The following is a 26,091-nucleotide window of genomic DNA, read 5'->3' on the forward strand; positions in this document are numbered from 1 at the left end:
CATTCTGGAAGGAAGATGGGTGATTGCAAAAGGTCTAGGGGTGGGGGGCCCAGGAGCTACAGTCGGCTGACAAACATAGTGGACAGGACAAACAAAAACCCCAGGACGAGGCGAGTTTCCCAGGCTGGGTGCTGGTCAGGCCAATAAGGAAGTCAACAAGAGCTGGTTTGGGTGAGGTAGGGGAAACAGTCTAGATGGACAGAGGATCCACAAGCTGTTGGAAATGTGGGTCTAGGATCAAGGCTAGGAATGGAGACTTGAGAGTCGTTCCCATCATTATCACTGTCACCATGAAGCAGTTACCACTTAGTAAGCTCCTGCTCTGTGCTGGGTGCTACATGAAATAATTTAATCCTCACGAGAAGATACAGGGTCAGCAAGATAAGCCCTACTTAATAGATATGAAAACTGAAAGTCAAAGATGTTAAATTCATCCAAGGCCAATCAGCAGGGATCTGGGGCTGGCCATTCCCCGTATTTGCCACTTGCTCACCGGCCCATCAAAGTAGAGTGAAGTTAAGAGAATGCACTGGGTCCTCAGAGGGAAGGCAGACAGGGCTGAGAAGGTGTCAACCTGGGGAACCTGTTTAGAGTGACCCGGAAGGCTCTGCCTGACACAGCTCTCCTCTTAATTCATTGTTAATTATCACCTGTCACGGGCTCCTCTGATGATGTCCAACACAGAAGCTATGGACGACGTCCAGAGTGTACGAGGAAAATTAAAACGTGTGGAGACTGGCAGCGGCACCCATGTGACTCGTAACCAGTGCACGTAGGGGTTTTGTGGCCAGAATACAGGATTAAGGGGTTGTAGGGAGACAGGACAACCAGGATAGACTGAGTAATAAGCACTGGGGAGAGCTGCAGAAAGGAGCGGGGAGGGAGGCTGAGGAGGACCCTGAGCTGAGTGACAAGCCCCAGATCTGCCTCTTCCCTGCTGATGGGCCTTGGATGAGTTTAACATCTCTCGCCCTTGACTGAGACAGGAGGCAGCAGGAGCCAGAGCACAGGGCTCAGGGCAGGGCTGGGTCAGTATCTGGCATTTGCTCCTGGAGTGAGGCAGAGGCTACTGTTCCTAGAGGTTCAGTGGAAAATAGGAATAAAGGGAACGGGCTAGTGCCCCAGGGGCAGTGGAGTCAGCAGAGTTACGTTGTAGCCTGGGGAGATCTGGGAAGATCTGTGGCCAGGTGCAAAGCTGCAGATAGAAAGAAGGAAATAGGAGTAAAAAGAGCACCTGTGGGGTGAACTGAACACACAAAGGAGGCAGGAGGGGGAGAGCATCTGCTGTGGGTCAGATTAGGAAGGTTTTTGAGAGTCACAAATATAACTTTGGAATTAATTTGTCCAATACATACTCATTGAAGACCTACTATGTGCTGGGCACTGTCCAAGCGTTGGAGGAGACAGCAGTGACCATAGAGGGCAAAATCTGCCCTCATGGGGCTTGATGTCTAGTGGAGGATGTGATGGGACAGATTCAAGAATGTAAAATCTGGTTTTCTTTCCTGCTTGGGTGAAGCATAGACATCGCCCAGTAGTAGACGGAGTCTCCTAGGGTTATATCAGCTAGTCTTCTGCCTTCAAGCAGGATGACACCATGCCAAGGGCCCGGACTCCATCACCGTTTTGGGAGCATCTCGAGCAATGGATTTCATACCTTCCCTGTGTTGCCAATAGCATCTCGTGCTGCAGAAAAATGTTCTTGGGCCTGGGGTTTCCCTAGAAGTACAAATAGGCCAGATGAGAAAGACATGTGAAATCTGGCCGGGTGCAGCGGCTCACACCTGTAATCCCAGCACTTTGGGAGGCCGAGGCGGGCAGATCACCCAGGCGCCAGGAGTTCAAGACCAGCCTGGCCAGCATGGCAGAACCCCGTGTCTACTAAAAAAAAAATACAAAAGTTAGCCAGGCACAGTGGCGCACACCTGTAATCTCAGCTACTCTGGAGGCTGAGGCAGGAGAATCGCTTGAACCCAGGAGGCGGAGGTTATGGTGAGCTGAGATTGTGCCACTGCACTCTAGCCTGGGTGACAGAGCGGGACTCCATCTCAAAAAAAAAAAAAGAAATGGGAAATCTGTCGGTTTCTCGTGGTGCTTGAGTAAGGTTGACAGAGATTGAGAGAAAAGGAGCCAGTTTAGTGCTCAGTCCCCTTCCTCTCTACGTTTCCCCTGGGGGAGGACTTTCCTGCCTGAGCCAAAGCCAAGTCCCTATTCCAGGCCTCAGGAAATGTGTCCAAGTTCAGCAGGGAGAATGAGCCAGGCTACAGTATTTCTGCAGGGGCAGGAACAGAATGCCTCAGAGGCAAGTGTCTGTGTCTCTTATGGGTGCCTGAGGTCATACCTGGTAAAGATCAAGTGGGCAGCTGTCCAGTTCATACCGTGGGCAGAATTCTAAGATGGCCCTCAAGTCCCCTTCACGCCAGTGTACACATCCTCTATAATCCCCTTCCCTTGAGTGTGGGCAGGGTGAGTGAATGTGATGGGACATCACTCTGATGATTAGGTTGCCATTTGGTTGCTTTTGAGTTAATAAAAAGACACGTCATCCAGGGTGGGTCTGAGCTAGTCAGGTCCGCCCTATAAATGAAGCTGAAGCCCCAGACAGACACTGTCCTGTTGGCCTTGAAGGACTGAGCTATCCGGTTATGAAAAGGGCCACGTGCCAGGGGACAGCAGGCAACCTCTGGTGACTGAGGGCCTAAGTCCTGTGATTACAGGAGCTGAACTGTGCCAACAAGAGTGAGCTCAAAGGAGGACCCCACACCTTAGATGATATTGCAGCCCTGAGTGCTATCTTGGTTTCAGCCTGGTGAGATCCTGAGCAGATAACCCAGATGAGCCGTGCCCAGACTAGATTCACAGAGCGACATGAGAAATAAACAAGTGCTGCTTTAAGTGGCTGGATGTGTGGTAGTGTGCTGCACAGCAGTAGATGAGGAATACCCTTGGTGTGGTTTAGAGCACCTTGAAGACCCCTCCAATAGGGGGATTGTGATAGCACTAGGAGCTTCCTCCTGCTCAGGGCCTTGTCCCTTATGGAATGCAAGTAGCTTTGAGAGAAGCCGTATAGGAAGCCTTAGTCGCCATTTACACATGAATCTGCATGAGTTCCAACTGTCTCCGAGGGTAGAGTTGGATGCCGGGGGAGACGGAATGATGTCCCCAGGTTTGGGAATGGGGAAGGCACTGAATGGCCAGGCTGGAAGCACTGAAGACAAGCCCTGAGGATGCTGAAGATGCCCCGTTTTACCTGGGATTGTCTTTGTGGATTGGGGTTGTATCCTCAAGGTCTCTTGAGCTAAGAGGGTACCGCTGCTAGCCTGGTAGTGGGGCACCCATCACGCCCTGCAGGAAGGGAGCAGAGGGCATGGCTGGGCTGTGGGAGGCAGGCATTCATTCTGGCTGCAGCCTTTGGGGGCTCCAGTGGAGCAGGAAGCAGGTGAAGTATTGTGCTGAGGGATGAAGTGTGGCCTTTCTATCTGTACCCCTCCCGACCCACGATCCCTGGAGAACACGGGAGTGACGTCGTTGTTCTTGCCTTCAGTCGTTCATCTCAGCGCACCCATCCCGATTCGTCGTTCGGGGAGGACGCCGTGTGTACCTGGCATGTCTGGTTGTGAATAGGACATAATTTCAGGGACCGGGAGCACCCTCACTTCCCAAACTTCTCTGACGGCTGATCAGAGTCTAGGATGCCACCATTTAAGCCCATCACCTTCTCACAGGCCTTGTCCCTTACTGACAGGCAGAGCCTCTGGGGGCGTGGCTCAGTCATACCTTCCCTGTCCTTTCCTGAGAAGTTTCAATAGGGAGGAAAAGTGAGAGCGTAGCAACCTGAGAGGAGAAAGCCCGTGGACAGGAGGACAGAGCCGGGGGGAGGCACACTGGCGCCCTGACAGAAGTTTTCCTGGGATCAGATCTGCCCAGGGGAGGTGCCATGCCCCCGAGCCCGCCCCACCCAGCTCTGCCTGGTTGGACAGCTCCCACCATAAGAACAGAGGTGACTCAAATTGGGGAACTCTTGGCAATGGTGGCCTGGAGGGACCCCCCTTCTTGAGACACCCACTCAACTTTTTAGCAAAGCCACATTTACTGAGCAGCTGACTATGTCCTGGGAACACACAGATGGTCCAACCCAGATCCCAACCCTTCTCATGTTCCCAGGGAAAAAAACCAACAGAGACGTGGCTGCTGGGGAGGAGTGGGGAAACACGAGGAACTGTGAGGTGTTTTTAGCATTTCTGTTTTTCGTTGTTTATTATTTTTAAAGTGTGCACAAAAGTAGAAACAACAGTGTTATGAACTCCCCCCAGCTATCATCCAGCTGTAACCATTTTATTAATATTTATTAATGTTAATATTGTGTCATCTAATCTAACTCTTCCACATTTTTTGACAGAATGTTTTAACACATATTCAAGGTGTCATGCATTTTACCCATAAATACTTGGTACAGTCATAGCTCACTGTAACCTCCAACTCTTTGGGCTCAAGCAATCCTCCTACCTCAGCCTTCCCAGTAGCTGAAGACCACAGGCGCACACCAGGACACCCAGTTAATTTTATGGTTTTTTGTTTGTTTGTTTGTTTGTTTGTTTTAGAGAGAGAAAAGGTCTAGCTGTGTTGCCCAGCCTGGTCTCAAACTCCTAATCTCAATCTTCTCTCCTTAGCCTCCCAAAATGCTAGGACTGCAGGCCTGAGCTACTGTGCCCGTCCATGAGCATTTTGTAATACTCGCCACAGCATCAAAATCTGTCCACGATACACAGCACCTCCCTCCTGGCCCTTGGGACATTTCCAGTCCCCAGAACGGACCCCTCCATCCTACACCTCTAGGAGTCTTGCCGTGTGGCCGTGACATGCTAGGCGGTTCAGACTTGAGCTGCCCAGGAGCCCCCCACTGCCCATTCCTGGGCCCCACCCAAGTTTGGCCGGGTGACTCCACCACTCCTCAGAGGGGTTGACCACCTTTCCCCTCTGAGTCCTTCCTCCTCTCTGTCCTTGTCCTTGCAGATTGAAATGCTAGAGCATAAGTACGGGGGTCACCTGGTGTCCCGGCGCGCCGCTTGCACCATCCAAACCGCCTTCCGCCAATACCAGCTCAGCAAGAACTTTGAGAAAATCCGCAACTCGCTTCTGGAGAGCCGCCTGCCACGGCGGATCTCCCTGCGCAAGGTGCGGGCACCCACGGCCGAGAGCCTGGCGGCCGAGAAAGCGCTCATGGAGGGCTACGGCCTCATGGGGCTGCCGCTGGTGCGCGCGCCCTCCCTGCCGCCCACCTTCGCGGGCACCCTCACCGAGCTGGAGGACTCCTTCACCGAGCAGGTGCAGTCCCTGGCCAAGTCCATCGACGACGCGCTCAGCACTTGGAGCCTCAAGACCATGTGCTCCCTGCAGGAGACCGGCGCTTACCAGCTCCACCAGGCCCTGCAGGCGGCCGCGGGGCCCCCAGGCCTGGAGGGCGAGATGCGGGAGCCGGAGAGCGCAGGCCCCGGGCCGGGGGATGAGGCCGCGGAGACCCCCGGGCTGCCCCCGGGCCACAGCGGCACCCTCATGATGGCTTTCCGGGACGTCACGGTGCAGATCGCCAGCCAGAACATCTCCGTGTCCTCCGTGTCCTCCGCCACGGCTCTGTCCGTAGCCAACTGCCGGGGCGCTCAGACGGCCCAGGCCACAGCGGAGCCCGCGGCGGGCAAGGCCGAGCAGGGCGGGACCCCCGGGCAGGAGGCCGCGGAAGCCCCCGCAGTGGGCCGGGGGAACGCGTCCGCGGAGGACTCATGCGCAGAGGCTGGGGCTGGGGGGGCGGTGGATGAAGCCACAGCAGCCAAAGCAGAGGAGGAGGAGGAGGAGGAGGAGGAGGCAGCAGACGTGGGGAAAGGGGCCGAGGCTGAGGCAGGCGACTTGGAGCAGCTGAGCAGCAGCAGCACGTCCACCAAGTCCGCCAAGTCAGGCTCGGAGGTGTCGGCCTCCGCCTCCAAGGACGCCCTGCAGGCCATGATCCTGAGCCTGCCGCGCTACCACTGCGAGAACCCCGCCAGCTGCAAGTCGCCCACGCTCTCCACCGACACCCTGCGCAAGCGACTCTACCGCATCGGCCTCAACCTGTTCAACATGTAAGTCAGCCCTGGCCCCCAGCCCGGGGTGCTGGGAGGGAGGGAAGGAGGGGGGACACCTCGCCTCCACCAAGCAGGGCACCAGGTGACTGCCCACGTCATCCCAGGGCCCTCCGGGCGCATCTGTGCCTTGCCTGATCCCTGGGGTCATGTTTAGGAAGTACGCATTTTATTTTTAATCATTCTGAGTTTATTTTAAGAGAGATTAGAGGAAAAAAATAACACATCAAACACATGCTTTCACAACTGTTACAGTTTAAGATGAAGCTAGGGTTTGAAAAGTAAGAGAATGTAAAAGAAAAGACAGTATTAAGTAAATAACAGTCCAGGCGGCTTGAGGATTAAGCAGCAATCATTGAGGTGGAATATGAAGCCAGGGAAAACGCATTAGCTCCCAGCGTTGATGAAATGCGGGGCTGGGTGGGGGAGGGAGGAGAGGCGCCTTGTAAGGAATGCGGCAGAGAGCAGGAGAGGGGAGGGCTACCAGGAAGAGAGAGTGTGAAGCAGGCAGAGGCAGAGTAGAAAGAGAACAGGGGAGAAATGACCGACTGCCATAGCTCAGAGACCCCGATGAGACCCGGACTGGTCCTGCACGGAATGTATACAGCCAGTCCCAAGCAGAGGAAAGGAAGCACACCTGCCCCTCCCATGGAAAGTCAAGTCCATGAGGCACTCGCCTGCATCCTCCACTCGCCCCTTCATAACCCCAAGCCAAGAGCGTCTCTCTCTGGCCCTAATGCATGTTCATCCATTCATTTGGCTGTTATTTATCGGGTGCCAGGCACTGTGACCACAGAGGGGAGTAGGACACATCCGCTGGCCTCAAGAGGTCTCTATTCTAGAGGAAGTAGCCACTGTTCATAGCTCACCTTACATAAAGCATCTATAATCCTCCCAGCAGTATCTACACAGAGGTGCTACCGTGCTGTTTTACAGAAAAGGAAGCCGGCTCACACCAGTAAGGCGAGTTGCCCACGATGAAAGAGCTAGTACTCGGCAGACCTAGGGGAAGGCACAGACCTAGGGGAAGGATCTGATGCTAAACCACCCCCCTTCCACAGTGTCACTTCTTCACGCACATGAAAACTCACACAGATACTCGTCTCCCCCAAGGCAGTAATTCTTAAACTATCCATAGTGAAGGACCAGTTTTGTTCCCCCACACCCTTCTGAAAATACATTGTGGGCTAATACTTTTGTAAAATACAATAAAAATGAGTTGCTAGAAAAACAGCCACATGCCTGATTGTCCCGGAAATGTTGAAATGCTATGGAAGGTTCTGAGTGCTTACCTTGTGTTTCTGCACTTACCTCCTCCTGGACCTGTGAGAAACAGCTCAGGGAGGAGCATGGCTTCAAAGCTTGCAGAGGAAAGAGGGGTGTGGCAGAGGTCCCACCTCTGTTTCTCCCACCTTCTCTCCAGGTTGGGGCATCTGTGGTGGGGACCTGCATATTGACAACAGGATATGGGTAGGGGGAAGGGCAGGCCTGGGGTAAGACCCAGGAGGCAGGGACAGAGAAGGGTCCTTCTCCTCCACCTGCTCTGGAATTCACTTTGTTTGCAGACCTCCCCTGTCCTCCTCCTGGTCACACACCATCCTCTGCGTGAGGACATTCCGTGGGTGGAAGCTGTGGTGAGAGGTGCTTCCAATGGGAAACTGGATTTCCAAGGAACCTCTGGGCACTTCTATGGGTGGAAGACAGGGAGGAAAGAGTCATGGATGGCTTCAGCTCACTCTCTACTGCTTCTCCCCACTCTCCCCACCTCCAGAAACCCGGACAAGGGCATCCAATTCCTGATCTCCCGCGGCTTCATCCCTGATACCCCCATTGGTGTGGCCCATTTCCTCCTCCAGCGAAAGGGCCTCAGCCGCCAGATGATTGGCGAGTTCCTGGGCAACAGCAAGAAGCAGTTCAACCGCGACGTGCTGGAGTGAGTACCCCACGCTCCGGGCTCCCCCGACTCCTTCCCACACCCCACCTGCCCGGGCTCTCTCCGTGAGCTCCCTGGTGAAATCCTCGCTCCAGTTCTAACAGCTTCCAGCTTCCAGATTGTCCACAGGAACCAGAATCCCCTCTTTAGCCCATCACCCCAGTGGGCCGGAGCCCTGTCTGCCGTCAGAGTCATTGATGGAGTTCGCTCCAGGCCCGGCTCCATTTGAGGCACCAGGGATACAGAAATGGTCCAAAAAGACAAAGAGCCCTTTCTGTGTGCCACCCTCCAGGGCAGGAGAAACCAGGAAAAGGAAGGGGCCCGTGTCAGCACTGGGGTTCATCTCTGCCTGGTGAAGAGCCCCTCGGGGTTCATCTCTGCCTGGTGAAGAGCCCCTCGGCCCCCCTCCCCCGGGACCCACCCATTCTCCAAGGTTCATTTTCATATCGCTGGAGGCAAAAATGTGAGGCAGAAAGAAGAAGGGGTTAGACTGAGGGTTTTAGAGCAAGAAAATACTACAATTCCATAAAGATAAATCAACCGACAAAATCATGACCAAAGAAAAACTGTTCGTTTAAAACCAAAATAAATGGTTTTAAAGTCCAGTCGCAGGGTGGGGACCCCAAGGGGGCTGCCTTTGCCCCCGCTCAGCCTTGATAGTGTGGACAGGCAAGAGTCTCTTCACACTCACACCTTGTCCAGAATGGCAGGGCAGGGCTGGCGCTCCTCTGAGGCTGAGGGGCAGGGCCTTGCAGCTACTCCTTCCCTGGGACATCGGCTCCAGCCCCTGCCATGCCCCCCTGCTCTTTCTGGCTTCCACTAGTCCCCTAGGTTGGCCTCCTTCTTGAAGGTCACCATTCTTCAGGGACCCTCCCCCATTTATCTCCTCTTTCTCCTTGGGGACGGTCAGCAGAAGTGTCCCCCGGAGGCCCTGGGAGGAGCTCTCCCTTTCATACTGGCCCCTGGAGCAGCAAGGGCCTGCCAGAGAGGGTTTGGACGCTGAGGGAGTCACCCACCCAGTGGTCAGCACCCCTGGAGTGGGAGTTCGGAGATTTAGCTTCTATTGATGGAGCTGCCTTGGTGCCGTGTGCCCACGTGGAGAAGCCCCTGTTCTCTGGGCCTGCGTTTCCTTGCCTGCAGAGAGGTGCTGGGTTGTAAGGGCTGGACCCATTGCCCTCTGAAATCCCTGTCACGTTTCTAAATCCACTGATGTGGTGGTGATCTGACTGAGTTCAGTGAGTGAGGGCTGGGATCCACTCAGGGACCTTGAAATCCCTGCACAGCCCTCAGCTGGGCAGAACTGAGCTCCTGCCCCGACTCTTGGTGGCTTTTGACAATTTATCATCCCTCCTGGAGCTGCTGGTGGAGACCCTCTGCGGGCCTCAAAGAGGAGAGAGAGCCAATGCTAGGCAGTGTCTCCCTCTCACCTCCTTTCTCTTCTCCCTCAGGCTTCCCTTCCCCTCCCCAGCACTGCTGTGGGGGCCCACGGAGGTGATACTGGGACCCAGGATACACCTACACCCTTCCTTTTCTGTGTCCCCTGGTCGGCTCAGCTCTCTGGCTTTCATGCGCTGTTGTCCCAGTCCCTTCCTCCCCAAGCCAGGGTGAGGTGCTGGCCCCGTCGCCCCAGGAACCCCTCCTGTGTGTCTCTGCTCTGGGGGCAGGAGTGACTTTGCTTCACCCACAGGCCCTGACTGTTGTCCGTTTCCTTCTGTCTTTCCCAGTCTCCATGTGGCCTGCACCCTAAATTCTGACCTGCGAGGCCCACATTGATCTGGAGTGCGCGGAACGCAGTGTTTTCCTGTAGCCAAGGTGGTGCTGAGTGGCACAGTGAAAACTAATTGCCGTCCTCCCTGGAAGACTGGGTGTATGGGCTGTGGGCTGGAGGCCGGGAGCAGTGGCTGCAGCCTGTGCTGAGGAGAGGAGCCCGGCTGGGGGCTGGGCTAACCCCCTTAGGCAGGGATCAGCCTCGGGATGGGTAGGGGCCAGACTCCCACCTTGGTACACTCTTCCAGTGAGAAGAGGCAGGGTGGTGAGATCAGAGGAATAGCTGGACCCAGGCTCTGCTCCTCTGTGCTGTGTGGCTTTGACAGGTCACCTCTCTGGGCCTCGGTGTCCTCATCTGTAAAATGAGAGGGTTGGGCAATGTGATTGCAAAGGTTTCTCCAAGTCCTGAGACTCTACCACCTTTCCCATCTCTTAGTGCCTTGGTAGCACTGCCTTAAACACTGGGGCATGCTTTGTCATCCTGCCAGAGCAGCCCGCAGGCCCCAGGGCAGTGCTGGGGTGCCAGGGCTCATGGGGCAATGAGTTGGCCGTTTATTATTCAACAAACATCAAGCACTTATTTATTGTGTGTTGAGAATGGGGCCACACTGGGCACCCGTGTGTGTGTGTGTGTGTGTGTGTGTGTGTGTGTGTGTGTGTGTGTGTCTGTGAAGAAGCATGGCTCACAGTCTCAGGGAACTTACAGACCTAGGTGTGGATGGGGAGAGGTGAGGAGGAGGAGCATGAAAAGAGAGTGAGAAGACCAAGGGGCCTCCAGCCAGAACCCTGGCTTGGGCCAGGTTGAGTGCAGAGCTGAGCCCCGATGTGCCCTGATGAAAGCCGCAATCCCTCATGCTTGACTGTGTAGCCATGCAGGCCTGGGCCCAGAGGCCCTGGCATGCTGACTCAGTGCCACAGAAAGGAGCCCTTCCCCAAAGTCCATAGGTCACCGACCGCCTCGCTTCTGTCCTGCAAAGGGCAGGGAGAAGATGGAGAAGCAGGAAGTGGCAGGCACTGGCAGCGGAGGTGGGCGCTGGAGTCTCTGCATTTCCCTGCCACTCTGGCCAGCCAGTCTGGATTTCAGAATCACTGTCTCTTCCTTACTCCCGCCAGAGAAAACGCACACACTAACCAAGTCACCAGGTGCCATTTTGCCCAGGCCTGGAAGGCTTCATTGGGATTCTGTGCGGCTCCCCTATCCCCGCCTGGTGACATTTAGCAAGTGGCATTCGTTCTGTACAAAGCTGTTTGCTGAATAAAAGGACATAAATCACCCATCCCCTTGGAGACTAAAACAGCCCAAACCACAGCACTCTCCCAGGCCGCAGCCGCTGAGAAAGCCTCTCAGGGGAAGGGTGCGCTTCCCAACTCTCAGGCCTGCGGGGAAAGGAAGAGGAGGGAGGGAGCAGCTGCCACCTCGGCTGCTGGTCTGTCTGAGCATCATGAATGCTGTGACATTTGCTTTCAGAATTCGGCCCTCAGCGCTCTTGGAAGCTGACATCTCCATCCTTTTGTGTCTCATTTCCACAGAAGACACATTCCAAGAAGGAATGTATTCTTACCAGGCCTTATCAGATGATAATAATAGAAGGCATTCCGAGCTCAAAGAGCCACACCCACTCCAGTGTTTACCTGCGAAGGTTTTGCTTTTGGTTTTTTTGAGACGGAGTCTTACCCTGTTGCCCAGGCTGGAGTGCGGTGGTGCAATCATGGTTCACTGCAGCCTTAAACTCCTAGGCTCAAGAGAACCTCGCACCACGGCCTCCTGAATAGCTGGCACCACTGGCATGTGCCACCACACCTGGCTAATTTTTTAATATTTTTGTAGCGATGGGGGTCTCACTATGTTGCCCAGGCTGGTCTCAAACTCCCAGCCTCACACAGTGCTCCCATCTCAGTCTCCCAAAATGCTGGGATTACAGGCATGAGCCACTACACCCAGCCTGTTTGTTGTTAAAGGAGAAATCAGCCTCAGTTTCCTCATTAGTAAAATGCTGGTAAGAGTACCTGTCTCACGTGAATTAAATGTTTTCAATGTACATGAAGTGCCTGACGCTTAGTAAGTTATCTGTAAATGTTAGCTCTTTCTTTTCTTTTTTTTTTTTTTTTATTAGAGACAGGATCTCTCTTTGTCACCAGGGCTACTGGGCAGTGGCATGATCAAAGCTCACTGCAGCTTGAACTCCTGGGCCCAAGTGCTCCTCAAACCTCAGCCTCCTGAGTAGCTGGGACTACAGGCTAAATGTTAGCTATTTCATTATTATCTTTCCTACTTGAAAGCACAGACATTAGAACGCCCCCACCCCGCCGTCCCATTCCCCGCGCACAAGGAACCCTCAAACGTGACTCAAACTCAGGTCTACTAGGCAGACAACGAGAACTTGCTGGAACTTCCTGGGCTTTGCTGGGAAGGGGTCAGCCCAGTCTGGGGAGCAGCCTGCAGCCTGAGGAAGCCCGGTCCAGAAGCTGAGAGTCGTGCGGTGGCAGGCCAGCAGCAGGAGCCAGACAGCAGCCAGGGTTAGGGTCCTCTAGGGCTGAAGCCTCTCCCTGTCCGTTTTCACATGGCTGGGGAATTTGGCTCTGCTCTATTTCCTTTCTGAAATGTCCGCTTCAGCAGGTTTGAAGGCCAGTGGATGGGGAATGTTGCATGCCGGCTGTGAGCAGCCTCTTTCTGGCCTGGATGATTTTTCTGGTGTGAACCCCGTGCACATGGAGAGCACTGGTGTCTACCATCTCCATGAAATGCAGGAAGGCAGCTTCTGGGGTGAGCTGCCGGAAGAAAGCTTCCTGCGTGTTCTTCCCTCCATTGCATCTGCTCCATCCTTTGTTAAATTCCAAGACATATCAGGGTTTGACGTTTGGGTCAGATTTCATTATTTTATTTCCATGGAAATATGTTGGCCAGAGTATAACAGATTTGTTCTTCTTAGAGGACATTTAGAAATGAAAACAGATTGTCTGTCACATTCAACAGTCTGGAAGGCTCTGGCCTTTCATTGCTAGGAAGAAATCATTTGAGAACATCCTGCCCACACTGCTGTGTGTAATCTCAGTCACCTTGTTCCTGAGGAATTCCTATGAGGAAGGGGAGAGCAGGCCCAGGCGGACCTTACGTGTCTGGAGGAGAGAAAAAGAGGCCCAGGCAAGCATTGTGGCTCACGCCTGTGGTCCCAGCACTTTGGGAGGTCAAGGCATCAGAATCACTTGAATCTAGGAGGTTAGGGCTACTGTGAGCTGTCAGGGCACCACCGCACTCCAGCCTGGGCAAAAGAGACCTCATCTCTACAAAAAAAATTTTTTTTTAATAGCCAGGTGTGGTGGCGGGCACCTGTGGTCCCAGCTACTCGGGAGGCCAAGGCAGGGAACTGTTTGATTCAGGAGATGGAAGCTGCAGTGAGTCAGGATCAGCCACTGCACCTAGGCTGAAGTCAACAGAGGAGCCTGTCCCAAAAGGAGAGATGAAGAAGAAGAGGAGAGGAGTGGAGGAGGAGGAGGAGGGATGGAAAGGAAATGTAATGGAAGGAAGAATAAATGAAGGAATGAAGGGAGGGAGGGAGGGAGGAAGGGAAGGAGAGAGAGAGAAGAAGAAGAGAGAGGAGGGAGGGAGGAAGGAAGGAAGGGAGGGAGGAAGGAGAGAGAAGAAGAAGAGGAGAGAGGAGGGAGGGAGGGAGGAAGGAGAGAGAAAGAGGAGAGGGAGGAAGAAGGAAGGAAGGAGGGAGGAAGGAGGAAGGAGGGAGGAGGAGAGAGAAAGAGGAAGAAGAGAGGGAGGAAGGAGGGAGGAAGGAAGGAGAGAGAAGAAGGGAGGAGGAGGGAAGGAGGGAGGAGGAGGAAGGAGAGAGAGAGAGAAGAAGAGGAGAGAGGAGGGAGGGAGGAAGGAAGGAAGGGAGGGAGGAAGAGAGAGAGAGAGAGAAAGAGAGAGAAGAAGAGGAGAGAGGAGGGAGGGAGGAAGGAAGGAAGGAAGGGAGGGAGGGAGGAAGGGGAGAGAGAGAGAGAGAGAGAGAGAGAGAGACCGAGACCCAGTGCAGGCAGGTAGGAATAGAAGATTCAGGGTCATTTCCACTGCTTTAAAAATGGTACACTGCTAGCACCAGAAGGATGGAAAGAGAACATCTTCAAAAGTGGTGTCTTTGGGGTTATGGCCTTGACCCTTCACCTCTCCACTCTTTCCTGCCCCACTCCCCACCACAGATAGACAAGGGATTCTCTTGAACAGTCAACAGTTGTGAGAGTTTAAGACCTACTTACTTCTGTAGCTGGAGATCTTGGGACCTTCAGTCCAGGATTGAGACTCCCTTTGGCCTGGTCACTTTGGCATTTAAATTGGACTTTTATATAGAAATGGACCTACCTGCCACCCAGTCCTTCCCTGACTGCTCAGGCCTTTGCTCTGGAGGACTTAGTCTCCTCTGTGTGTCAGCTGTGACTGCAACAGGCCGCTCCGACGTGGGCCTTCTAGGAGGGCTTCCGGGGTGTCAGTGTCTCCAGGGCAGGGCTGTCGTATCTCCAGCAGGGCCGTTTGTGACCAAGCAGGCCATGAAATATAATGCGGCTCACATGTGCTGTGTGCCACAGGTGCTGTTCTGAGAGCCTTACATGCAAAACCTTGTTCCATCTTCACAGCGACGCTGGGAGGGAAGTGCGGCTAATCCGTACCAAACAGAGGCACTGAGGAATGGAGAGGTTAGGGAGCTTGCCCACAGTCACAGAGCTAATCAGTGGCTGCGGTGTGAAGCCGGGCACAACGGCTCCGTCACCTGAGGCCTTAACCCTGCACCGTCCAGCCTCTGTGCGTCATTCCGAGACCCATGTGGTTCGGTTGCTTTTACAGTCCTTGTCAGTCCCCCGTTGTGAATCATGACACTGAAGACCCCTTAGACAGTCAGTGGTCCAGCCCTCTCAGTTTACCCTGGCAGAAACGGAGGCCCTGGGGGAAAGACATGACTAGTCTCCTGGCCAGCAGCAGAGAAACTGAACAAAATCAGGTACTATCCCACCTCTTGCCTTGGCATTATTCGCTCTGCCCCTTATTTGCTATGCCCTGATCCTCTCGATTTGGGAAGAAAGCAGAGCTGAGAAGCTGATTTGCAAGTCTCAAGAGGTCTGAGCCAGATTTAGCTTCCTCTCTCTGGTGTATGAATATCTTAAAGGGCCGATGGATGTCTGATGATATAATTCCAGGCAGAATTAGTTGGTGGGGCAGGGAGGGGTCCTGTCCACTGATAGCCGGGTCAGCCCACACCTAATGAAAATGCACGTGCAGTTAAGCCCTGTTGTATACCAGGAACTTCACACCCACTGCCTCTTTTAACACATGTAACAACCCTGCCTGGTAGATATTCTCAGTGTCGTCTCCATTCTCGAGGTGAGGAGATGAGCCACCAGGAGGCTACGTGACTTGAAGTAACAGCTCCGTGGCCTTTTCTTATTCCACCCACTGCTATTGGCATAGAGCAGTGCTTCTAAAAGGGTGGTCCCTGGGCCAGCAGCATCAGCTTCACTTGGAAGCTTGTTAGCAATGCAAACTCTCAGTTCCCACTCCAGGCCCACTGAATCAGACTCTGGGGCTTGGGGCCCAGCACTCCGTGCACTAATAAACCCACCAGGCAATTCCAATGCATGCCTCAGTTTGAGATCCACCAGCAAACGACGCTGCCGAGTCCAGCAAGAGAAAAATCAGCTCAGGGATTCTAAACTGTAAGGGTAGTTTGAACTTCGTTCTTTTGGTTCCTGAGTCTCAAGGTGTGAGTGGCAGCCAGTCCTGCCCAGCCCCCTCAAAAGAGAGTTTCTTCGTCCCCATGACATCACCAGGAACACTGGCAGGTCCTGCATCCGTTTCCTCCTCTTCTATTTTCTTAGCCACGTTGCACTTTTCCAAAACGCCTTGGTCTTTGTTGAGCATGTTATGAGTTCTGACGAACAAAATAACTCTGTGGACGAGGGGCCTTTTTCACTGGATTGTGGAAGCCAAGAACTGCCAAATAAAGCCAGGGTTTCTACATTCCGTGGCAATAGCTGGTTTAGTTTTCCTTCCTAATCCTGAAACCTGGGCTTGGTCTCAGCCAGGAGCACAAGCTCACACACTTCCTCTCAGGCCAGATCTTTGCCGTCTCTTCCAGCCAGTTAAAAACCCCTGCTGCTACCATTACCTATTTTCAGCTCCCCACCAGTTCCTTTGTCTGCCAGACACTGTCTTGCTATCACTAAAAAAAAAAGAAGGTGGAGATGATGAAATTCATTTTGATCACAGGCGTGTAGGACGCTTCATTTTCCCACAACACAAACTGATTCCACGCACAGATCGATGTTAACAAGCAATTTTATGCAAGATTGTACCTGTTTCTACAGATGCAGGGAACATCCATCCTTTTTCCCCAACCCTTGTGAGGTATTTGCTGCAGACTCTGCAGAAGCTCACAGGAAGGAGGGGAAAGCCTGAGCAAAACCGGTACCACTCGTGATCCACACGCCAGTTAGCGGCACCTCCTGAGACAGGTCCAGTCATGCTTGGCTGGAAGCAGTCTAATCAGTGCCAGTTGCTCTAGTTCTCATCACTTACTTGCATGTGCAGGGGGAAGAAGACGGGGTCTGTGCCCGCCACACTGCCTCACTGTCTGGGGTCTGGAATCCTCGGGGCCATTCGCAAGTCCATCACAGGTCTCGGTGTCAGCTCCGGATAATCTTGGCAGCAAAGCAGGCTGAGTAATCCTGGGCTGTTGGGTAGAACTTCCAAAGGCACAGGCCACTGAGGCTCCTTCTCCAGCTGCCAGCATGCTCGAGGTCATTCCTGGTCATCTCTCACTCACTCATTCATTCATCCCACAAAATAGTGATTGGGTGCCCATACCCCAGGGAGGCAGAGATTGAAAGAACTGCCCTGTCTTGAAGGAGCCTGTAGCCTCGTGGGGAAGACAGGCAGGCAAATGTTATGACACAGGGAGATAAACTCAATGGTGAACAGATAAACGGGGATAACAGAGGTCAGGAAAGACTCCTAGGGAGGATGAGAGCTAAACAGAGACCTGCAGGGGTGGGGCTGGGCAGCAGGAAGGAAAAACAGCATGCACCAAAAATGTAGGCATGAGAGCCAGGCTGCAGGAGGGACCACGCTGGGGAAGGGGCGAGAGAAGCTGGAAGCAGACAGGGCCGCCTTTGCTTTGCTAAGGAGCTTGGGTTTCACACTAGGGATGTGGGAAGCCCTGGAAGAAATGTGAGCAGGGGCATGAGCCACGGTACCAATGAGCAGCCTAGGATGGCTCTGAAGACGGTTTGGAGGCAGGGAGACTGGTGAGGAGGCTACTGCTGTTAACAGCCATGGTGAGAAAGGATGAAGCCCTAAACTGCAGCTGTGGGCATGGGGAGGGGAGAAGTTGGCAGAGCCCAGGGCCGTGGGGAAGCAGCAAGGCCATGGCCAATGTGGGAGGGAGCCAGGCGTCCAGCGCACAGCCAGTGGTCTCCAAGCTGATGAGAATTCAGAATATGCATGTGCATCAGGCCCCCTGTGTTGGTGCTCCATCTACCAAATAAACATGTATAGATTTTCAGTTTCAGGGGCAGGGAGATGCTGGATTCAGGGACATTTCATCTGAAGAATCTATCAAACTAGATACTGTCAAATATTTACTCAAGCAAGTTAAACTGTTAGCTATCTAGAGCCACCGGAATGGAGGCAGCCACTAGAATGGGGGCAGCCACCGGGACAGTGGTTGTTGAGGGGGGGGTGGGGCCCAGTTTCAGGTCAGTGAGGAGGGGCAGCTGCAATGGATGAGAGGCACCTCTGGAGGAAAGAGTCCACCTGGGGAGGGACGGTGATGGAAGCCAGGAAGACGGTGTTTCCAGAAGGGAGCAATTAACCATGTCGATGCTGCCAGGAGGCTGGGATGAGGACAGAGAGAGGCCGTTGGACTTGGCCACATAGCAGCCAGCAGTGGCCGTGACAAGGGAAGTGTTCATAGGATCCTGGGATTGGATGCTTGAGTGGAGCAGGTTGAAGAGTGAATGGAGATGAGGGGGTGGAGGCAGCAAAGAGGAGAGAAAAGAGGCAGTGACTAGAGAGCAATGAGGGCTCAAGGCAGGGTTTTAATTTGTAAGACGAAAAAGACAAGCTCCTGAGCGTGATTCAGTGGAGGGGAGGCATGGTGGCTCATCTGAAAGAACACCTCAAACTTCATGTGCCCCAGGCTGGAGACCCCGTCTCTCCTCCCGCACACGTCTGCACCGAGATACACTCACACTGGAGAACGGAACCTCCAGGCCCTGGGTGCTCCAGCCAGAGCTCCAGGATGCACCAGTGATGCCTCCCTTTCCTCACTTCCCACATTCCCTGCATCTCGAGTCCCATCCGTCCTTCCTCTAAGATGCAGTGAGATCGTCCATCCAGTTTGTTTCCCCTGCTCCTGCCTTAGCCCCAGCCCCATTTTCTCCAGCTTGGACCTCTGCAGTAGCATCCTGCCTGGGCCCCTGCTTCTGTCTTGTTTCCTGCCCCGCTGCCATTCATTTTCTCCCCAAGAGCCAGAGAAATCTTAGAACAAACAGGACCCTGTCACTCCTCTGATCACACCCTCTATTGTGTCCCAGTGCATTCAGGATAAACCCCCAAATCCTTCTCATGACCCACAAAGCTGACGGACTGAGCCCCTGCCTGCCTGCCTAGCCCCACAGTCACCATCCTCCCTATTACTGTCTGCATTGCAACCTTGTGGACCCTGCCTAGGTCCTTGAAAGCTCCTCCCTGCCATGAGCCTTGCGTGTGCTTCCTCCCTTAGCCCACTTGAAAGCTCTCCCCTCTCTCCTTCCTTTGGCCGCCTCCTACTCATCTTTCAGGTCTCAGCCTAAATGCCGTGTCCCCAAAGAGGCCTTTCCAGACATACAATATGAAATGTATCTCCTTTGTCCTCTCCTGGAACGCTGTCGTTTCCCTACGTAGAACTTGTCATGACTATAAGTAAAGAATTATTTTTGCGCGGTGGGCTCCGCCTGTGTCCCAGCACTTTGGGAGGCTGGTGGCCGGATCACAAGGTCAGGAGATTGAGACCACGGTGAAACCCCGTCTCTATTAAAAATACAAAAATTAGCGAGTGGTGGCGCCTGTAGTCTGGGAGCTGAGAGCAGGAGAAATGGCGTGAACCAGGGGCCGAGGAGCACAGTGAGCCGAGATCCCACCACTGCACTCCAGCCTGGGGCGACAGAAGCTGAACTCCGTCTCAAAAAAAAAAAAAATTTTTGATTCTGTGTTTAATGCCTGTCTCTCCCACCAAGACAGACACTGTGTTGCTTGCCACTTACACCAGCTCCTTAGCACAACCTTGCACACAGGAGCCATTTCAGTGTGTGTTGCTGAAAGAGTCAGCCAGCCACTGCCATAGGGCGCAAAAGGCACCAAAAAGGGGAAGGCAGAAGGTCAGGGATATGGGCCCCTGCTGTGCCCAGGCCAGCTCTGAACCTGCAGGGTGACCACAGAGCCAATAGGCACGCCTGGTTAACTGTGTCCACATGTTTCCCCTTGGCCTCTCACAGGTCCCCACCAAGCCATTTGGGTAAGATCACAGCCCCTAGGAAGACATACATTAGTGCCAGCCACTGAGCAGCAGAGAGCCAGGGAGAGGTGGGGGAGAGGAGGGCACAGGGGGCCACCTGCCCCAGGAGATGTCAGCAAGGAATGAGATGTGTGCAGTCCCCCTGCAGGGCTGGCTCTCTCGTGTACTTCAGTCTCATATGTAATTTTAAAAAATGGAATAATGGTTCATATTGCCCAAGCTTGAGAAGACGAAGTCATTGTACACGTAGTGAAGCACTTAGAGCCATATTCAGTACAGAGAGCTCGGAGGGAGCTCCCCGCACTGGAGTAAGGGACCTCCCTGCCACGCCGTGCACACACAGGAGTGAAGAGAAGGGAGCCCAGTGGGGCAGGGAGAGGCCTCACAAGACTAGGAAGCTGACAGCCCGCTCTTCCCAGCTGTGGGAGCATGGGGCAAGCCCTACGCGGCCTTAGTTTTGTCTTCTGTAAAATGGGGAGATGATACACCAGAAAAGACCATCCGGGAATGTGAGGTGCTCTTTACCTTAAAGACGACCGATGAGGAGAGAAGACTCCGGGCCGCCCTGGGTGGAGGCTGCAGGATGGATTTGGTAAACTGCCCACACTCAGCTCTCCATGAGGATTCCAGGGCAGCACAGAAGGCTGGAAAGTGGGGATTAGGAGTGCTGGTAGACGCTGCAAAAGAAGAGAAGCAACAGGGCAGAGAGTGAGAGAAGGGGAGGGAGAAAAAGAGGGCACGGTGCGGGCAGAAGCTTATGCTCAGGGAGTGAAGAGGAGGCTCATGCTGGAGAGGGCCAAGGCTGATGGGTGCTTCTGGGGACTCTGGAATGAGCAGGGCTTATGGCAGACAACACAGTCCCACCCCCAGCCACCTTCCCCAGAATGACACAGGCCTTATCAGAAAGGCAAACAGTGACCAGTGATTCCCCGGAGGACGGCGGGGACAAAGCCACCAGCCAGCCGGAGTGCTGCTGTGGTCGTCTGCCCCCTGCCATTGGGAGCATCTGCTTCAGAGATGGCCGGTGCCTCTGGGTCCCTGTCCTGAGCGGCCACCTGGTCCAACCCCCAACTCTCCAGTGAGGAAGTGGCCTCCTCAGGCAGGAGGGTAGAGTGTCCCACCACTCAGCAGAGCTTCCTCCCTTCCAGCGGGGGCTTTCACAGCCAGAAAATGTCATTTTTTCCCCCAGGGTCTGGGAAACCCAGAATAGCACCTGTTCATGAAACACGGACACCCTGTGGTGGTAAATGCAGGGAGGGGAGGAAGGCAGGATGGCCAGTGCACAGCCAGGGGAAGCGCTAAATCTGTTCATGCCTCCATCCCCCTCCCTCACCACCTGCACTGCAAAAGCAGCCCCGATATCCAGGTGGGGACACATGCCCCTGAGGGCTGCTGCCCGGTGGCCTGTCAGTTGCTGGATTCACACTTTAAAAGCCGCAACGAGGCCTACCCTTGCACTCACTCAGCCTTTGGTGTCACAATTTAGGAACAACCTGGAGATCTTGGAGAGAATGCTGATTCCCAGGCCTTGCCCCCAAATATCCTAATTTGCTGGGTCTGGGGTGGGGTCCAGCGAGCTGCATTTTAACTCTTATGACTCTGCTGTGGGGTCCTGAGAACACACACTGGAAGATGTTGGATGGGAGGCCCCTCCGGCTCCACAGCCCACGTGCCCACCCCTGCAACCGTCCCTGCTTTGAGGCCCACGAGGGGTGTATTCAACTCTCATTATGTGGGCCAACCTTTCAACCTGGCTGCTTCTCCCATCCCAGTCTTTGGCTCTCAGGCTCTGGGCTCACTACCGGGGCTTTTAGCAGCAGCCCTGAGCGAGTGAGCAGCTGCTTGTCACCTGAGTGAAGGGCTGGAAACTAGGCCATCGCGCTTGGCTGGGCAGATCCCACCCTCACCAGCTGCTCCCACCGCCTCCTACGGAAGCCTGCCCCCACGGTGCCCTGGGCCTCCCGGCACCCCCGCCGTTGCAGGGTGAGACCGGGTCCACAGCTCTGGGGCAGAAGGCACTCAGAGAGAGGCTCTTGGAGGAACGTGGATGTGGGAGGTTGGGTGCCAGGACCTCAGGGTTCAGAAACAGGGAAGGGGCGGGGTACATGACAGATGGAGGCAAGTCCTGGGGAGCAGCAGGATGCCACTCAGAGAGACCAAGGGCCTCTTCCTTGGCCTCAAAAGAGTCAGCACCCTGGGCTGAGAGGGCGGGATGTGGTCGCTCCATGCCGCCCCCACCAGTCCGTGGCGCACTTCACATCTTCATCTCTACCAGTCTTTTTCTGTCTTTTCCTCTTCCCCTCCTGTCCCTTTCTCTCCTCGTGTCTCTCTGTCTTTCCCCCTTCCTCCCTCTGTCTGTTTTTCACTTGTTCTTCGTCTCACTCTCCGGTCTTGCTCCCTTTCTGAGATCTCTCTCCTGCCTTTTCCTCCTTGCCTGTCCCTCTCTCTCCTTTCTCTGTCTGTCTGTCTAATTAGACTTTCCTTGACCTTCACTGCCCCACTCCATCTCTCTGGCCCAAACACTCTGACTCCCTTGATGCGTGACCACACTGGTTCACCTCCTCCAGGCTCTGTCTCTGTACCCATCGGACCACAGCCTCTTGGTCACCAGCCCTGGACAGTGTCACTGTGTGGCTCCGTTGTGCCCAGTTGCTGACTCCTGATGGGCTGGGCTATGGGAACACACGGATGTGGCCGCATAGAGCCTTTGGTGCTCACATACGGCTGCAGAGGGTACAGGGTGGAGGTGAGGAGGGTCACTGGGAAATCAGAGTAGCCTCTCACCTGGCTGGCCCTGGAGGCCCCTGTTCCCCAGCAGGCACCTCAACCTCAAATGCCCTGATCCTGGTGCTGCTGATTCTCACCCTTGGGCAAGATGCTGGCCTCCACCCCTAGCCCCACCCTCACCTGCCCACCGTCCCGGCCAGCAAGCCTGAGAGGAGCGGGCTTTGACCAAGCCAAGGACAACTCACAGCCTGAAGATGGCCATGGGCCCTGCCTGTGGGAGGGAGGGGAAAGGAAAGAGGAGGAGAGACTCCCAGCTCCCTCTTGGCACCCCCTCCCTTTCTAAGAGCCTTCGGTGATGCGCTTTCCTCCTTGTTCTCCCCAGAAAACTGTGGGAGAGGCAGAGTCCACGGACCACCACGTCCTGACCACCAGCACTCTTGCGTCTCCCCTTGTTTTCTCCTAAAAACTGACGCAGAGTTGGGGTCTCCACGTCTTCGGGGCAGTGGGCACAGAACGGAAGCTGAGGTCATGGAGGAAGTGGGTCCTGCTCAGAGCTCATGTCACCATCCCATGGCCACTCAGCAGGCGTTTTCTGTGCCCTGATGTGCTGGGCAGGCAGGCCAGAGGACCATGGGAGCAGAGAGGGATTGCTTGCCAGCAGTGGGCAGTGTCGAGGCAGTGTGCAGGGGCTGTGCCATAGCCGGTGGGAGGAGACTGGGGTGAGTGGGTGTAGAGTGGGCAAACGTCAGCTCCAAGAGCCTAATCTAATATGCTTGGTCTGCTTCTCCCAAAGGGAAAGCAATGCCCAGGGGACATTAGATCCCCTGGTTTGCCAGGCCTGGACTCCTGCCTCGCTGCACATGGCCCTGGGCTCAGAGCACCCCAAAGAAGGGTGAGGCAGGGTGAGGGGGCTGGGAGGGTTCGGCCTCAGACCCTGCAGTGCAGAGTGCCCTGGATCGGGCTAGACCAGAGGAAGGCGCCTGCTTAGCTGGGAGAACTGGCATATGACCGCCCACACTCACACACACTCTGAAGCTCGGGATGTTCAGAGGCAAACCCCCCAGGGTTGGAGGCAGCATTTCAGAGGTAGCAAGGCCCTTGGAGAGCAGGGACTCCAGCCTCCTCCCTTTTCAGAAGGGCACACGGAGGCCCCAGGAGTGAGTGGGCGAGCCAGAGTCACACCAAGTTCGCAGGAGGGCCAGGACCAGAATCTGGCCTGCGTGTCACGCTGTCCCCTCACGTTAAGTGCATTTGTCATTTACTCTTAAGAGGCCATGCCTCCCACCACAGTCTCCCCTGAGGGCTGGGGCAGTTGGAAGGAGCTGGGCTGCAGAAAGCCCCAGGGGCTTGAGGGGCTCTGCTCCTTACTGCTCAGCCTACAGCAGAAGGGACCCAAGGGAGGACTCAGCCACCTGAAGACCCAAATGAGAAAGTGAGATTTAAACCTGGGAGAAACACAGGCTCCTAGCAGTTCTCTGAAAGAACAGAATAAATGTGTTTACTGTATTATTTATGTTGAAAGCTTTGCTTGGGATAATCTGAGGTTAAGAAGGAAGGAATTGGGATTTGGAGTCGGAAGATCCGAGTTCAGCCTCCCTCCACCCCTGTGTCCTGGGCCACCAAAGCCTCTCCTGGCCTCAGGGTTTGGGCTCTGAAAGGGCTACTGTGGGAGATGGGAGGAGATGGTCCTCTTGGGGCATTAAAGGGAGAACCCCGGGGGCGAGTAGCCTGAGGGGCCCTGCACCCGTCCTGGCTGGGAACGGAGGCCAGCGGGAATGGGTGTTGGAGGGCGCTTAGGGGGCCGCCTGACCTAACACCCTCCCTGCCTGCCCTCAGCTGCGTGGTGGACGAGATGGACTTCTCCAGCATGGAGCTGGACGAGGCCCTGCGCAAGTTCCAGGCACACATCCGTGTGCAAGGAGAGGCCCAGAAGGTGGAGCGGCTCATCGAGGCCTTCAGGTAAGGCCACTTCCCAGCTCCACTCCCCAACAGACCCCAGGTTGGGGAAGCCGGGCCGCTGTGAGCCTGGGAGACAGGAGATGTCATCAGGAGGGTTGGACATTGGGCCAGAGACACCCCTTCTGGTGTGGGCAGGATAGGGTGGGGAGAAAGAAGTGAAGGAAAGAAAAGGGACCGACCCCTTGAGCTCCCCAGGCTAGAAAGGTGGGGCATTTGGGGGTGTGGGGAAGAAGACCAGGGTATGGGACAGATGGTGGTCTCCCTGGACCTAAAGCCTTTGGAGGGTTGGGATATCCCCTGGATACCCCCTCCTTTGTTGGGCCTGGGGGAGGGTGAGCGGGGGCTCAGTGTCCGCTCTGCATCTGACCCACCCACAGCCAGCGCTACTGCATGTGCAATCCCGAAGTGGTGCAGCAGTTCCACAACCCCGACACCATCTTCATCCTCGCCTTCGCCATCATCCTCCTCAACACCGACATGTATAGCCCCAACATCAAGCCTGACCGGAAGATGATGCTGGAGGACTTCATCCGAAACCTTCGAGGTGAGGAGGTGGGCACTGGGGCAGGAGGGGCAAGACCATGGCTCAGGCCCGGTCTGTGCAGCATGCATTCTGTGAGTCTGAGCCCCTATCACAGATCGTCACCTGCTCTCTGGACCTGGTCACCCATAGCAAGCTGGGAACATTACTCGTGTGCCAGGCGGCTGGGGCGTTTCCAAGAGCCACCGCCACTGCAGAGCAGCAAGCACCCTTGGGCAGTGCCTCTTGCCCTCCATGGAACGTGGTTGGCCTCTAGGCCCGTGACACCAGAGTTGCTGGCTCAAGTGGCGCCAGCCCTTCCCCTCCACAACTTATGAGGAAGGAGCCAGGAACAGGGCCTTCAGGTCCTGGGTCCATTCAAGTCAGCCTTGCAGATAACTTTATGGCACCAGCTGGCAAGTCCTCTCATCGACACAGTGCGCTGTCTGGCAGGGAGCAAACCAGGACTGGCAGACTGTGATGTGTGCTCAATTGATTTTTTTTTTTTTAGCCTTTAAAAGAATCAAAGTTATACATCCACATAATTTAATAAAGTCAAATAATCCTACAAGGCTTATCACAGAAAAAATTTAGTCCCTGCCCCTCTCACCACTCACCTTCTCCAGAGGCAACCAATTTTGACATTTTTAGCTATTTGTTTCTTCTGTATCGATAAACCGCATGCTTATGCTTCTCTGTTTTTTTCTATCCCTTTTTTTAACTGGCATAAAGCCCAGACTGTGAGTGTGTGTGCCTGAAATTTGATGAATGTGTATGTTCGTGTGCATTTATGCCATCACACCCGGATCCTGATCTGGATCATTTTCACCTGCCCAGAATGTTCTCTCCTGTCCCATCCCAGTCAATACCTTTGCCCAAGAGTAACAACTATTCTGCCTTTTATCACCATTGACGAGTCTTGCCAGTCCTTGAACTTCATCTAAATAGGGCTATACAGTATTTATACTTTGGTATCTCGTCTCTTTTATACACTGCTCCTTGTTAATTATTACTTCTGTCACCCAGGCTGAAGTGCAGTGGTGCAATCTCAGCTCACTGCAATCTCAGCTCACTGCAACCTCCACCTCCCAGGTTCAAGCAATTCTTGTCCCTCAGCCTCCCAAGTAGCTTGGATTACAGGCGTGCACCACCACACCCAGCTAATTTTTATATTTTTAGAATAGACGAGGTTTCACCATGTTGACCAGGCTTTTTTTGAACTCCCTACCTCAGGTGATCCACCTGCCTCAGCCTCCCAAAGTGGTGGGATTACAGACATGAGCCACGACGCCTGGCCCTTGTTAATTATTTTTATTTTAAGCATTATCTATTAATTCCCCATTATAGAATGTAAGGATTTAGCCCTCTTTCATCCACCTTCCCCGACCCATCCCACTCACATAAGCGGTCATGTTGTTAAGGTTCTGCACACACACTCCAAAGCTGAGTCTGCAAGTGCAGAATGATTGCAACTCCCTCCTATCTCTACTTTCCTTGGAGTTAATGCTTCTCTTTCCATTTGCTTAACTCTCTGAGGAC

At 54.4% G+C, this 26,091-nt stretch overlaps 1 protein-coding gene across 10 annotated transcripts in view; it reads left to right on the forward strand.

The window, feature by feature from the left end:
• Nucleotides 1-26,091, forward strand: part of IQSEC3 (IQ motif and Sec7 domain ArfGEF 3) — a 112,823-nt gene that overhangs the window by 69,871 nt on the left and 16,861 nt on the right. For all 10 annotated transcript variants that reach the window (XM_003905779.5, XM_031650191.1, XM_009217633.4 and 7 more), the window contains 4 exons: nt 5,014-6,113; nt 7,885-8,046; nt 23,910-24,032; nt 24,410-24,576. In XM_003905779.5, coding sequence (XP_003905828.2) covers nt 5,014-6,113; nt 7,885-8,046; nt 23,910-24,032; nt 24,410-24,576 — 1,552 coding nt within the window. The remainder of the gene's footprint in view (nt 1-5,013; nt 6,114-7,884; nt 8,047-23,909; nt 24,033-24,409; nt 24,577-26,091) is intronic.

This window comes from Papio anubis, chromosome 9 (assembly GCF_008728515.1).
Source record: "Papio anubis isolate 15944 chromosome 9, Panubis1.0, whole genome shotgun sequence".
Taxonomy (NCBI): Eukaryota; Metazoa; Chordata; class Mammalia; order Primates; family Cercopithecidae; genus Papio; species Papio anubis.